Source organism: Nycticebus coucang, chromosome 13 (assembly GCF_027406575.1).
Source record: "Nycticebus coucang isolate mNycCou1 chromosome 13, mNycCou1.pri, whole genome shotgun sequence".
NCBI classification, from domain to species: domain Eukaryota; kingdom Metazoa; phylum Chordata; class Mammalia; order Primates; family Lorisidae; genus Nycticebus; species Nycticebus coucang.
Window position 1 is genome coordinate 6,162,976 of NC_069792.1, and position 16,289 is coordinate 6,179,264.

General features: G+C 40.8%; 1 protein-coding gene across 1 annotated transcript in view; it reads left to right on the forward strand.

Moving 5' to 3' along the window:
- Positions 1–12,726, forward strand: part of RP1 (RP1 axonemal microtubule associated) — a 301,766-nt gene extending 289,040 nt beyond the window's left edge. The window contains exons 28-30 of the mRNA XM_053558851.1: positions 896–974; positions 8,720–8,801; positions 12,595–12,726. Coding sequence (XP_053414826.1) covers positions 896–974; positions 8,720–8,801; positions 12,595–12,685 — 252 coding nt within the window. The 3' untranslated portion in view covers positions 12,686–12,726. The remainder of the gene's footprint in view (positions 1–895; positions 975–8,719; positions 8,802–12,594) is intronic.
- Positions 12,727–16,289: the final 3,563 nt, after the last annotated feature.

Here is a 16,289-nt window from a genome sequence, read left to right on the forward strand (position 1 = left end):
GGGCATTGTGGCGGGTGCGTGTAGTCCCAGCTACTTGGGAGGCTGAGGCAAGATAATCGCTTAAGCCCAGGAGTTTGAGGTTGCTGTGAGCTGTGACACCATGATACTCTACCAAGGGCAAGACTCTGTCTCAAAAAAAAAAAAAATTGGGGTGTGGGTATCATTTAAGGAAATAGTGATCGGGGTCCTGGGTGCTGGCAACATCGTCACTTGCATAGCTGTGTTTACTGAGGGTGCATTGGTTATTTGGATATTTTGTACCTGTTTTATAGTTTCAAACATCACATGTATGCATATTGCATAAAACATTTATGGCATAAAATTTATTTATAAACAAAAAATACTGAGAAACAGAACAACAATAGTGGAAAGGATTTACCTGGTGGCAGCCTGCCTAGCCTCCGGCATGGCTCCATCACTCAGGAGATGTTGACATGGATCAAATAACTTCACTCTACGTGGCTCAGTCTCTTCAGCTATAAAATGAGAAAGTGAGTAATACTTAGCTTGTAGGTTGTTCTGAGGTTAATGAGTTGATATACAAAAGACTCTTATAAGGGTCTGGCACTACTAAGGACTGTACAAACTGTTATTGTCATTAGTAGCAATACATTTAAAATAAGTGTCCTGATGACATTTTATAAAACATTTTTACTAGACTATATGATTGAGAAGAGCTAGAATTATATATGACATGGCTGCTTGCCTCCAACAAAGCGTAGTGCAGAACTCTGCGCATATAATATTAAATGGTAACGTTTACAGTAGTGGGAAGAATAATAAATAGTAAGTAATAGTATAGTAATGTAGTAATATAGTACCGAGAGAAATACTGTTTTTTCTTCTAGAGAAAGAAAATTTCTGAAGAGCCTGAGTTTCTTTCTTTATTGCACAGGTAGATATTTTTTCCATCAAAGCTGTGTCTCTCGGAAAATTGAAGAAAGTTCTGATCAGTCATGATGGCACAGGTCCAGGTAAGGTTGAGATTCTTGGTAAGAAGCTTGTTTTGAAAAATTATGAAAAATATTATAAATGGCAATAAAAGAACAGAAAAATGTGCTGGTTATATGAAACTGAGTTGAGAATGTCATTTTCTTTTATAGTTAAGTGAGGTTGTCAGGCTAGGTTTATTATTACTATGGGGCTTAAAAAGGCATCTGGTTATACAGGGTGGCCGTAATATTCGTGTGCAATTTGTATTATTATGAAGGAAACTTCCTAGGATGACAAAATCTCCAGAGCATGTGTGTGTGTTTGTGCCCACGTGGGCGTGACCTCCAGACCTCTGGGCAGTCTTCCGGGTTGGATCCCTCCTGTGTCTGTCCCTGCAGACGGATTTCCCCTGGTCCTTCCTCCCACACTCAGCAAACCAAGGTGCCATCCTAGCTCTTCCCTTTCCCTCGCTGTCTTCTACCCACCACAAATCTTGGTCAGGTTCTGTCCATTTCACTCCATTAAGATCTTTTTTACTGTCTCTCTTAGAGCTGTTAAATTCAAACGTCTGTTTTTTTTGGCTGTAGCACTTAGTATTCTTCACTGCTAAAATATGACCATATATTTCGATTGTGCATAGTAATGAAATCATTCATTACACTGTTTCTATATTCTTTCTTCTTTCCACTAGATTTTGAGCTTTTTGAAGCCAGAAATTATATACCACTCCTCTTTATTCTCTCAGTGATCATACAGTACTCAACAATATAGTTTAATTAGTAACCATTTATTGAATGAATGGGTTTAAATCAGGGAAGCAATTTTTAGTGAGCTCTTTAAAAGCAATGGGAAGAGCTTAAAATGTCATGGCAAGAAAAAAGAGTGTTTTTTATAGAGACCAAAGGGGAAGGAAGCAGAAAATGGAAGGTGACAGTGAACAGCAAGAAAATAAACTCATAGTTAAGTGAGTTCAAGACCATATCAAGGAATTTATTACAAACAAGCAGAAATAAGATACTGACTAAGAGGAAGGAATGACATCCTGGCTGCCTTCTGTACATGGCGTCTCTGCAGAAGGGGGTCACTGCAAAGGGCTGTCAACTGTAGAAGAGTCTCTGCAGAGAGGTGTCCCCATGGACTGCTGTGCCCTTTAGAAGTATTTCCGTGCAGGTTCAAAATTTGCATTGAGATTTCCTTCTTTTATCCTAACTTTCCTTTGCAAACAGTGCATGGATTTGCAGGACAAATGATTACAGAAATGATTACAAGTGATTACAGAAATCGTCTTGGACCTCAGATGGCATGAATCAGCACAGGATGGAAGTCCCAGGCTCTAGTGATTAGAAATTATTCCGAGACACCTCTTGGTGATGGAGGTAGGAGACATTGTTAAAGCACCCAACCCACATCCTAAAATGCTGAAGTCGAGGTGCTCCAGAGAAACGGGGCAGTCGCTATGGTTGGTTAAGGAAGGAGAGTGAAGGCTTTATCTGATGGGGTCACCTGGTTGTTTGCTATGAAGATTAAAAATGACAGAAGGAAAAGTGAATGGGACATTGTAATTTTAAAAATGCGTATGGAGCTAATTGACTCGTATGGAAAATCTTCAATGGAGAGAGCAACAAAATACTAAAATATTGAAGTTTTTCAATGAAATATTCATTAACAAAAACCTGTGCAGGCACAGGAAAGACTTCAGTGAAATTCTCAAGGATTTTTTTTCTTCTCACTTCTCAAAAGAAGCCATGAACAACATTATTCTTTTAACATGGCTACACTTGTGTGTATGGGCATCTAAATATAAATGGTCTAAATAGACTCAGAAGCCCCAAATCTGCCATGAACTTGGTAAAACTTCGGGATATTTAGGAATTATCTGAGTATCATAAAATAAATAAAAGAGATGCCTGGGCCCACCCGCAGAGATTCGGATCCAGTAGGTACTGAATAATTAGAAATAAGGTTTTTTTTTGCATTTTTTGGTCCAGGCTGGGTTTGAACCCACCACCTCTGGCATATGGGGCTGGCGCTCTACCCCTTTGAATCACAGGCGCTGCCCAGAAATAAGTTTTTTTTTTTTTATTTGTTTCAAGAACAGCACATTAGGGAATCCTGTTCCAAGTGGCCCTCAGACTGCTTCCTGTGAGTTATCTGCAGAGGCTGCAGGGGTCTCTGTGCTCACAGGCGGCATCTAGTGGTAGCAGACACGTGAATAATTATATTAAATTGGAATAAAGTATGATAAATATTTGAAAGTGACCCTCAGAGTGCTATTGTGCCCCTGGAAAGGGGACCTGAGGCCAGAAGGACATGGAAACTTTCACAGGAGGTGATGAAAACATGTAAGTAGGCTCGAAGTGAGGCTAGATTTTGACTGAGTCCCTGGGAATTTTGATGGGCTGCTTTGACTGATAAGATTAGGTTATTTGAAACTCAGTTAAGGAATTTAGTTAAAGAATTTACAGATCAGGCTGAACGCCCATAGCTCCGTGGGTAAGGCGCTGGCCACATACACCAGGGCTAGCAGGTTTGAACCCGACCTGGGCCTGCTAAACAATGACAACTACAATAAAAAATAGCCGGGCATTGTGGTGGGCACCTGTAGTCCCAGCTATTTGGGAGTCTGAGGCAAGAGAATCACTTAAGCCCAAGAGTTTGAGTTTGCTGTGAGCTGTGATGTCACAGCACTCTACCTAGGGTGACAGAGTGAGACTCTGTCTCAAAAGAAAAAAAAGAGAATTTGCAGATAATATTTAACAAAACTATGCTTCCTACACTCTGAATACTCTTTCCACTAAAACAAAGAAACAAAAAAATATCATTTTTTTTGGTCAGAATTCCTATGCTATATCATTTCCTCCTTTTCTTGTTGGAAATGTGTGCTATGTAGACCTGACAACTCTCTACTGAACAGTAGCCTGGAACATCCCAGTACCAGTGATTCTACCTGTATTTAGCTTTCCTGTCCTCTCCCCCAAAGAATCCACTCTGACAACCTTGTTCATTATTTCTTGATTTTTAAAATCTTTGTTTTTTTGTTTTGCTTTTTTTTTAATGAAAGGGTTTGCTAAACTCGGGCTCCAGCTACTTGCGATTGTCCCATCACCAAAATCTCATCGTGTTCCTCTGCATGGTCAGAGCTGGTCTTAGCACATGGAGCAGAGGGAAAGCCTTCGAAGCGGATGAGCTGGAAACTGCACTCGGGACTCTGGCCACAGTTCAGTACGGAGAAATCAGTCCCTCCTACGGCTGCAAAGACACCTGGGGAATGTGGGCGCTAGTATCAGGGATATTCCAGAATGAGAGAAAGCATCTAGGAGAGATTGCCATGGTATCTTCTCCAGTATGTGGTGCGTTTGGATGACTGAAATTATAGGTTTTAATGTGGTCAAATTTAATGGTATGATACTTTATTTTTCACAATCAGCACATTTTGTGTCTCGCTGAAGAAAGCCTTCTCTACTCCTAGGTTATTCCAGGCAGAGAGATAAAGACAGGTGCAGATAAGGCCACCTCGGTATATATACATTTTAAGAGATGGTGTCTATGTAGTACTTTTTGAAGCTGAAGTCAAATATGGTAGCGATGTGTAGTAAGGTGTTCGCTCAAAAGATGGCGTTTATCAAATGAATGCTGGCGCCACCAAGTGACACACAGGACAGTCAATGGAAATAGCAAAGTAGAGTTGTCGTTTGAGGAGCGCAAGACCATTTTGAAGTAGTATTTGAAATTCAAGGACATTGTGGAAGTATTGTAACACTGCAAGTGTGAGTGTGCAACAGAGCTTCCTCCACACCTAACAACCGCACACGTTCAGGACAAGTTTGAGACTCATGGTGTTGTGAAACAGCGTGTGCAGTGACACCAGTGGACACTGTGGTCAGCATTGCTCAGGAAGCAGTTGGGCATAATCAGGAGTGTCTGGATGCTGATGGTAACCCCCTGGATGTTTACCTCTCAGAGCACCTCTTGTAACTGCAGAAGTCAAACACGACCTGTATTCATCTTTTGCTATCAGCATATGTTGAGCACTATAATTTTAGTACCATTTTATCCTTTCCTATACTGTGTATTCTCTGTGTGTGTGTATGTATGCATACAGAGGGTGTCCATAAAATTCACGTTCAATTTAAATAGTTGTGACTATTAAACTATGCCACCCAGTATACGCACGCACACAATCATGTGCCAGATAGCAGTGTTTCAATCAGTAATGGACCACCACATCTATGATCCTGGTTCCATAGACTATGATGTAGTTGAAAATTTCTATCATCTAGTGACATCATAGCCATTGCAATGTTAGCAAGACGCAGTGTTTCTTTCTGGTTAGGAACAGATACTTGCCACTGCTTTACACTTGCCTACGGTATTCAGGACGGGAACGCGCTGTGCACCTGCCTACGGTATTCAGGACGGGAACGCGCTGTGCACCTGCCTACGGTATTCAGGACGGGAACGCGCTGTGCACCTGCCTACGGTATTCAGGACGGGAACGCCCTGTACACCTGCCTATAGGACAGGAACGCGCTGTACACCTGCCTACGTTATTCAGGATGGGAACGCGCTGTGCACCTGCCTACGGTATTCAGGACGGGAACGCGCTGTGCACCTGCCTACGGTATTCAGGACGGGAACGTGCTGTGCACCTGCCTACGGTATTCAGGACGGGAACGCGCCGTGCACCTGCCTACGGTATTCAGGACGGGAATGCTCTGTACAGCCTGGGAGCAATCGGCAGCACCGTGTAACCCAGGTGTGGCTGTGCCATCCAGGTTTGTGTAAGCCCATTCTATGACGTTCACACAACTACAAAACTGTCCAACAACACGTTTCGCACTGTATCCCTGTTGTCAAGTGATGCATGACACGCATATATTGTAAGGGTTGCTTTTACAATTTCAATATTTACTCCATCTGTAATTGCTTTTGTGTATGATATGGGAATGGAATCCAGTTTCATTTTATTCCTTATGGGTAACCAGTTGTACCACCACTTTTATCAATGACTCCCTTTCTCCCGAGTGCTCTACAAATTCACTTTTATCACATACAGGCTATCTTACTTTGTAAGGTTTCTATATGCACGATTTCATTTACAGTGCTTTACTTGAATAACACAAGTCCCCTAAGAACATGGTTGGATTTTAGTTGCCTCGCTACACTAAATGTAGTTGTGTGTAACATAAACTTGGTTGACCGCATGTTAGTCTGCAAATCACAGTGTGAATAAAAGGTGCATATTCCGATCACTGACCAGTCACATCACTTGTTTCAAAATCGGTCTGCTGATGTTGGATCAACTATGGGTGAGCTGTTAGTTCACACACAGATGGTGAAGTGTGAAGTTGTGTTGCTTCAGTGATGAACCCATGTGACGGTTCATAACAATATTAATTAAAAGATGAAAGTGCATCGAAGAAATTAAAAGTGATAATCCTGGAAGTAAAGTTCAAGTCTAACATAATGGAGTTATAGAAGAAATTTAAGATGGTGGGAATGTTGACATTGCCCCCATTTGAGAGACTTTAGATGCACAGTGAGAAGAATGTAATGAAGGGAACTGATGCCAGAAAATAAGGTGGTGATGACAAAAAAAAAAAAAAAAAGACGACAGTGCCGGTAAGGGCTTCACGTCAGAGGGACTTCCAGAGGCATTTTATGGCCTTAAAAGCACAGAGGATAAAATATTGAAAGCCGATCCAAACTTAGAAAGGAGCCTGGTATCTTGCTCAGGCCTTGAGAAGGTACTTGCTCTGTATTATGAATTATATGCTGTGAAAAAGAAGGCAGGCACTCTTCAAACTATCTCTAAGTTTTTTATTTTTGCCAAAAAATAAAATCTTTTAATTTGTAATGTTTCTGATGTTTTAAATTCAGGTGGACTAAATTTTAGTGTTGTTATTTTTCTTTTTCATTTTTGCATACATTTTAAACTCACAATAAGATAGTTTTTGATGTTTTGAAAAAATGGTTAGAGATCATCAGGTGATCATAATTTATATACATCGATTATGGAGACGGTTGGGTATGGTTTCAGCGCTCAGGCCTTTTTAGGTTTCTGCGCTCCTGTGCAGGGCAAGTCTGCCTGTATGAAGTTTGTATAAATGTGATAGGCCAATTCTGTAGTCTTTCTTCTGCACCATCATCAAATTATCTATGACCTGTGAGCCAATTCTTTAATGCATTAATTAGGATAGATTTATGGTAAATTTTGCTAATTGGTGGAGTTAATCTCTTTCTTTACTCCAAAACAGAAGTGCTGGTGGTTTACCTGGGCCTGTGTCATCCACATATATTTTATTATCAGTTTGTTGATCTTCTTATGAAACGCTATGGCAAATTGACTTAATTACATTGGAGGCTTAGGTTGGTTTGTGAGAAACTGGTATCTCTACAATGTCTTCCTGCTCATGACTATGGGATTGTTTTTCATTTGTTGATGTCTTCTTTGCTGTCACTTCAAGTTTGGATAATTTTATAGTGGTTCAACTTTGTAACTTTCATTGAATTATGTTTTCTAAGCCTTTCTGGTCAACAGAAATGCACTGAATTCTTTTTTTTTTTTTATTGAATCATAACTGTGTACATTTATGGGGTACAATGTGCTGATTTGATATACAACATGGAATGCTTAAATCAGACTGATTAACGTGACCATCCCCTCACTTACTTATTTGTTGTGGTGAGACATTTATACTCTACTTTTAGTAGTTTCTAAATGTACCATTGCATTATGCACAATAGGTGAGGTCCCACAAATACCCTCCCCGCCTCCCGCCCTCCTCCACTCCACTCTCCATCCTTTCCCCTCCTTTCTGGACTATTGTTGTGTTTTATCATTCGTATGGATGTGTAGGTGATGATATATTGATTTTATAATAGTATTGAGTACATTAGATACTTTTTCCCCCATTCTTTTTTTTTTTTTATTAAATCATAACTGTATACATTGATATGATCATGGGGCATCATACACTCACTTCATAAACCATTTGACACATTTTTATCACAGTGGTTAACATAGCCTTTCCGGCGTTATCTCAGTTACTGTGCCAAAACATTTATATTCTACATTTACCAAGTTTCGCAAATACCCCTGTAAGATGCACCACAGAAGATACTTGTATTTATTATGTATCTAACCGTTTTTCTCATCTCTCTGAATTCAACTATTTTTGTAATTTATTTGGGTCTGTAATTTAGCACATTGTGCATCTGTGAATAATGAGAGTTCTGCTTCTTTTTCTAACAACCATCACTTTTCTTCTCCTTTCTCCCTTCTCTCCTTATTTCCGTCCTTCCTCCTCTTCCTCCCTTCTCTTTTTCTTCTTTCCTTCCTTCACTTTTTCTTTTTTTCATTGCACTTACAAGTGCCATAAACAATGAATAACTCCGAAATTTTCACCATTAAGAATGATGGTTGTGACTTGTCACTATTATTTAAATGTCTTAATCTTCTATAACTTAATATAAATGAAATGCATTATGTGAATTGGCTGCTTTCTTTGTTCTTGGTTCATGTGCTTTGAAATAATTTTGGGGGGGTGGATTTTAAAGAGAGTTCATGTTGGTAAGGAAGGATGTTCTCTTTTCCTCTGGGTAACTAGGAGGCTCACTCATGCTTTCTTTTCTCTGCTGGTATCATTTGGTGCATATTTTTGTACCCAAATTACCTGACAAGTGTACTTAAAAAGGAACATTTGAAGAGTCCATGAATAAAATCATCATGCTGGTATATTTTATGCTAAGGAGTTAAAGTAATCTCCTTTGTCCATTTACACAGGTAATGGATGGTATCTTGAGAGCATTGTTGTTAAGTCTGAAGGAGAAGGCAGCAGTCAAGAGGTGCTGTTTCCATGCAACAGGTATGCCCTTACTTACACACCATTGTGCAAAATTACGCTCTCCTTCGTCCAAGGCTCTGCGGTGGTGCCGTTCAGCATGCCTCCCCCCAGCTGTTGGACAACATCAGAGCTGAAGGCTTCTCTCCACAGGAAGCTGTTTCTTATCAGCTTAGTAATCCTCTCTTTCTTTGTAATATCTAACACTTTTCTCTTCTGGAAAAAGCATGCTGAAATGTAAAAAAAGAAAAACAAAACTGAATTAGAACTTAGAAAACAGGTTCCCATTTCTGTTTCTCAAATACTTGCTAAGGTCCCTGCCCATCCTGCAAGCTCAGGTACTACTCCCAACTTCTCTGAGGAGTGCTCCTGGAAAAGCCAGAAGCAATGCCTGTACCTTTGAGCTCACTTGAATCGTTTACACCCAAATGGAGTTATGTGTATGAACTCTAGCACTGTATACTAATAAGGTATTGATAAATATAAGAAGACAATCAAGTTGCAAGGGCAGCTCTGTCAGCCCTTGGCTGTGTGGGTAGAGGTGAATCACTTAAACTCTCTGATTTCAGTTTTCAAAATTTTACCTACACCTTCCCCATCTACTTTATAGCATTGTTAATGAACAGAATACCAAATATGCCTTAAGATAAAGTACACTAAAAATAGAAATTGTAAAATAAATTCCCCTCCATTATAATTAATCTAAAAGATATCCTGACTCATCCAGTCACTGTACAAATTCTAACTGACTGCCTCTGATATCAAGACATGGAGCAGAAAGTGGAGATCTAGCAACAAGGCAAGCCGGTCTGTTTGCAAAAACCTGAAGTCTCCCAAGTGAGAACAAATGTTAGCATCCTAAGGGCCATAAAAAAGATGGTGTGTGCTGTGGAGACCCAGAGGTCAAGGTGTCCATGTGTCACCTGTTCCTTGAATCTAGAGAACTCATGCAGTGCGCATATTAATTTAGTCATCCATTTATTTACACAAAACATTGTATACTGGCTAGGTATCAGGCACTATACCAAGTCCTGGAGACTGAGAGGGAAAAAATAAACCTTGTCTTCAAGGAACTCCGACTGGGTGATTGGGAAGGGAAGGGGCATGCGGCCCTGAACACAGCTGGAGAGCTCATGTGCTGAGTGGTGCACGTGGTTTCTTACCTCTGTCCCCTAAAGTGATGGATATTCTTTCAGACATGCAGAGAACATTGGCTGGCTGACTGGATTTTACCTTACTATAGTTTCAAGTCTAGGAACATCATTCTTTTGAAACTTAGAAGGTGTCGCATTTAACATAAACAACATTTAGAACATTTCTCTGATCTTGTTTCTTTTCTCAACACAGATTCATTGAAAATGAATGTACAGCATAGTATCTCCTGCCATTTGAAAACAATGCAAGCTTTGAGGAGAGACATTATCTCTTTACTTTGTGAGAAATCTTCTTGTTAATTAATGAGTCCAAGGAGCAAAGATGGAAGCTTTTTGGAACTACATTTGAATTATAACACTGCTACTGACTAGCTTTGGGAGCCTCCGCTTGTTCTCATGGGAAAGGGCAGTCATGACACCAATTTCACAGGGTCGTTTGAGGGTTTCAGGCAGTGTGCACAAACCACCCACAAAATGTCTTGCAATGATGAGAGACCCTGTGATGGCGAATGTTATTGTTGTAGAAGCAATTTAAGATTCAAAGAAATCTTCAGACGTAATGCCACACATGCAAATGAAGGGGGGAAACTCACCTTTATTTCTTGGACCTAAATTCAAGTATTTACAACTCTCCAAATAATTGACTAACTTGTATCTTTTAAAAAAAAAATCTGTATCTGCACAGTCCAATATGGTAACCCCTAGGAACATATGGCTAATTAAATTTAAATTAATTAAAAACAAATTAAATAAAAAGTTCCGTGATTTGGTTGCACTAGCTACATTTCAAATGCTGCGTAGACACAGATGGTTAGTGGTTACCACGTTGGGCAGCACACGAACAACACTTGGTTCCATACCGCATCTAGATACTGGTCTCAGATGAAGCTATGTTTCATATTATACAATATAGATTCATTGCTCTGAATGTTATGGTAATTATGAAATAAGGAAGGACTAAATAAAAGATTATTATTTTTCTAAATGTATCACACTTAACAAAATCAAAAGTCATTGAGAGCAGGTGATAATGGTCACATTCTCTTCAGAGCCAAAATTAATTTCATTGGTAATGCTTAAGAAGGAGAAGGCACCAAGATGGAGGGGACTTATTTCTATATTTCAGAGTAATTACAAAGCTTGGAAATTTGATTTATAACAAAAGGACACAGACTGAAGTATTTAAGATGTTTTCTTATACTTCCCTGTATTACGACAGGCTGTACACAGGCCTGCACTGTTATTATTAGCTTTAGACTAAAGTCTTCTTGCCATTCCCTCAGAGATGGAAGAAAGCAGAGGTAACATTTAGTCTTGCACTAAATGTGGGTGAGAAAACTGACCGGACGAGATTAACGACGAGCACAATTCAGACGAGTTAGGCAGAGAGCAGGTCTCCTGGGCCTTGGCACTGTGAAAAGTTTTAATTTAGTGTCTATCGTTCTGCTGATTCCATTATTTCACGATGATTTTGTAAATTATCTTCTATGGAAGAGATTCCTGCCCAAGGTACTGAGTTTGTCATAAAATTGTTTCATCAGAAAATTCTACTTAGATTTGGAGCATTTAGAAGATGCAGGTTTCACTGTCTTCCGCAGCAGAATATAACAACGGTTTAACCTCAAGTTCTCTTCTAATTATGAGGAAAGAAAAGTTCTCAGAGAAAGAAGTTATTTATAACTTTATTATGGAGTTTAAAAGTAACCAAAACCTTGAGGGGTCTATTCTGTTGTGGGACCCTCTGAGGTTTCCGTCTTGTCTTCTGTCTTCCTGGAGAGAAAATCAAAGGAGGAGCCATCACAGTTGTTTATTACCAAGGAGTAGGCATCATGGTGAACCCAGAGCTTCATACCTGAACTCATCTGGTCCTCCCAGCAAGCCTACAGATGAACTCTGTGACACTTCTACTCCACACACAAAGACACTGAGGCACAGGGAGGGTAAATTTCTTACTCAAACATAATCGGTGGAGTCAGGACTGAGATCAATGTACATCTCACTCCAGAACTGCGCTGTCCCAAGAGGGAGGCTCAGGCCATGAGTCAACGGTTCTGTGGCGATTCTGAGTCAAGATGTGCTGTAAGTGTAGGAGACATACCAGTTTTCGAAAATGTAGAATAAAGTGGATTGCAATATAATTTTTATATTCATTGCATGTTGAGATGATAATCTTTTGAACTTATGGAAATGAAAAGTATTAAAATTAATTTTACCTTTTTCTTTCTACTTCTTTACAATATGTAGTTTGTGTTCTATTTTTCTGAAGGGTGCCGTTCTAGAGTCTGAGGGTTTAGCTACTGTAAATACCTGCCAGTAACATAATAGGAGAGAAATAACTGCTACCATTATGGAAACTCCAAATGAGACATTTTGTCCTGATTTTAATATGTATTATAATGTTTGTGAGATTACCTTAGGACTTTTCTAAAAGCAGACCTTTATGGAGAACCAATCTTTCGACTTGAATGTAGGGCAAAGGTTTGCTGAGGTTGGATTCCTAAACATAATTTGATGTGGCTTGAAATCTTAAATGCGTTTTAAAATTTCTCAGCATCTGTCTAAAGACCTCTTTAAATCCTTTCCATATTTTGTTTTCCTTTCTAAGTATTGTGCCTTCTTTTAATATTCTGTCCTATTAATTATCTTCTCTCCTTCCCTGGCAGATGGTTAGATGAATACCAAGGCGACGGCAAGACTGAGTGTGAACTGCTGGTGGGAGGCTGTGCAGGGAAGACCGGATCTGTCTCCTCCTGAAAGGGCCAGTTTGGGGCTGTTGCTCTGCTGTGCTTCCAAAGGCCATGATCTTTTCTGATAGTATGTCTGCCCTTTGCTTGGACGGGGGAAAGTCTATTTGTGCTGGACACATTCATTGCACTTGAGAACTTCCAAAGTTGGGAGGATGCCTTGAGAGTGCTGGCCGACAACTGACCACGGCCACAGGCAAGCCTGGAGCACACGTGTTGCTGCCCCCCTGAACGCCTTCGCCTCCCCTTTGCCTCTTCATCCTCCCCCTCTTCCTTCCTCTCCTCTACTCTCTTCTTTTTCTTTCAGAAAATCTGACAACTGCCAAGCTTACTGAGATGTTTTAATAGCTCGCCTTTGCAGAACGTAACTGAAGAAGGGCCCAATAGCACTCAATGAAAGTAAAATACTTTGATGCACATATGTCGATTTCAGAGTCTTACTCTTAGAATATGATATGTCTTTCTCAGGGAGGTGATGATATCAGTAAGAAAATGGAGAAGAAGCCAACTGGTGGACTCACTGCAGGTCCTGGGGCCTCCCTGCGTCTTCTGTGAGCAGTGATGGGGCCTGCAGATGCACAGCAGCCAGTGCCGGGGGAGGGGAGGGAGTGCACGTCCAGGCAGGTGTCTTACCTCCCCTATTCACCTTTCCCCGTGAAACCTCAAGTATCTGTCAACCCAATGCCAAAGGCAGCTTCTTCCAATCCTTCAAATTGGCACTTGAGGTAAAACCCATTTGCTGGCCCAGGAGAGGTCATAGCCTGGCTTCTGATAGCCACCTGTGCTTGACTCTTGGTTCCACACTGTAAGGTAGGCACTGTAATCACCCACATTTTGCAGATGAGGAAACGGACCCACGGGAAGGCCAAGTGACTTGTCCAAGCTCAGAGAGTGAAATAAACAGGAAATCAGGATCTTAACCCAGTGGGCTGACCCCAAAGCCCTACACACACACAGACACACACGTACTCACATACACAACACACACATATATACCACATATACACCACACACACACACACACGTGTGGTGCCCTCCTGCCATCTCCTCTATTTCTAGTAGCCCATGAAACCAAGCAGAGGGACCCTAGGAGTCAATCTCCTGGAGCATCTCCATGCTTTTGGTCAGTTCTACTCGTGCTATCATATACTTAAATTTTCTTTCTTTGAACTGTTTTTAAATTAGGTTATCTAAGGAAGTGGAGAGCATAGTCTCATCCTAAACCATATTCATAATATCCATGAAATCACTGATGTAATGTCATTAGATTTTTTCCTAAAACATGTCAAAATAAATCTATATCTGAAAAAAATTTAAGTTAGTCCATATCTGAGCTGAAGTTATAAATATTCCCTGGTGCACATTTCACCGTTTGGAAAGTACAGCAACTAGACAGTGTGTAGTGCTCACCTCTGGCCTGGCGTATGAGTATCAGTAAGTAGAGTTTCAATACACACAAGATACTGTTATCATGGTTTCCCTTGTACCAGTCTGTAACTAAGACCTAACGTCATCCCCGGAAACTGCACATTTTCATCTGAGGATGAAAACACATCAAGCATAGAGCTTCAGATATTTGTGGTTGAAAACAGATTTTTCTTCAAAATGGCAAACAGGCCAAGTTAGAGGTAAGAAAATAAGAATAGGCCCCCTTACCTTTGGTTTTGTTTTTCAAGTTTTCAATGGTCTGAAAATACTAATTGGAAAATTCCAGAGATAAACCATTTCTGAGTTTTCACTTGCCTGCCATTCCAAGAAGTGTGATGAAATCTCACGCTGTCCCCCTCTGTTCTGCCAGAATGCAAATCTCCCTTTGTTCAATGTTGCCACAGTGGGGACGTTCCCATCCTGAGAGTCGCCCAGTAGCCATCTCAGTCATCAGATCCTCTGTCACAGTATCACAGTGCTTGTGTCCAAGTCCCCCTTATTTTACTTAATAATGGCCCCAAAGTACAAGAGTAGCAGCAATTCAGACATGCCAAAGGGAAATTGTAAAGTGCTTCCTTCAAGAGAAAAGGTGAAAGTTGTTGACTTCATAAGGAAAGAAAAAAAATGTTGCATGCTGAGGTTGCTAAAATCTACACTAAGAACAAATATTCTATCCATGAAACTGTGAAGACAAGAGAAACGCACCCATAGTGTGCACTGGTTTGGTACTAAGCATGGTTTCCGACATCCACTGGGCTCCTGCACCCAATCCCGCAGGGAAGGAGGAGCAACGGCATTGCATCCAGGCCGTGGGAAAGGTTGGAGAGTCACCACTAACCCCTGATGACCTTACCTTCTGGTGCCCAGCGCAGAGCAGAATACACACATTCATTAAGCAGAGCTTGTTCAGCAGCACCTGTGTACTGGGACAACCTGGCGCACAGCCATCAAAGGGACGGCCCCCCCAGGCGGGGATGGCGCAGGCTTCAGCACAGCCCAGCAGCACTGTGCCAATTGCAGGCCCCGGGCAGGGAGAGGCCATCGCCAGCTCCAGGTGGGTACTCAGCTCTTGGCACACTGCCTGCTCATTGTAAGTGTTCTGTGTCTATTAAACACGTGAACTGTGCTTGCCTTACAGCACAATATGCCTTTTTAGTGAATGGAATATTAAATAATACCCAATTCAGTTTATATGTGTGTGGGATAAGTATTCACAAATAACTGCGCTCAAGGCCTCTTTTTTTTTTTTTTTTAAGTTTCCTACAACAAGATACTGGAGTTCTGAGCACAGTCTCGGTCCCGCCCGACTACTCAGACTGCAGCTGTCTGTTCCCCAGTTCTGCCCAGCTGCACATTCACTGCCCTCCCCTGGAGTGGAGAGGTGGTGCAAATACTGACTTGGTCATTTTGTGTTGATTCTTATTTCTTTTATTCCCATTGTTCTCATTTCTTAGACATTATCCAGATTCTGGAACTATCTCAGTCCAACCCCTTTACATAACGGCTATTCTCTGGAAAAAGAACAGAGAAGCCATATTTATTTCTAGGTTTTCAGAGAAGGCAAAAAATTATTGACTGAGTGCACAGCACAACGGTGGAGATAGATTCTTAAAGGGTGAAATGATGCATTTTTTTTTCTTGTGGAAAAAACAAAATGAAACTCTTACCCAGAAACCTGACATATTTATATTTTGGTAATTCTGAGGAATGAGAAAAAAATAAAACAAGGGTCAGACACAGAATATGGCCCATTTCACGGAGCACTACAATTGTTACTCAGCGCAATCCCTGTGTCTTCAGGGGTTTGCTTGGGGTAAGGGCAAGATGGAGTGATCAGCATTATCTGCTGGGATCAAGCCTCTGTTTTAACCAGCAAGTTACACGATGGTGCAATGATGCTGTGTTTTCACACAAACCTCAAAGCAGACTCAAGTGAGTCTCCTTTGTTGCAGCAAAGGATGACATTAACTTCTTCCTGACTATAGGTAATATAGTATCTTGGAGAGCTGAGCCAATTGTCTTAATGGGGAGAGAGACTTTCTAGAAAGCCCCCCAGACCTAGGTTTATCCTGCAGTGGTCAGGGCTGGTAATACTTTTGAATAGTTGCATTTTAAGTTACTTTTAGAAGAACGCAAAAAAGACCCCCTTCCATACCCAAGTCATCTGATGTTTCTAAAATGGAGGT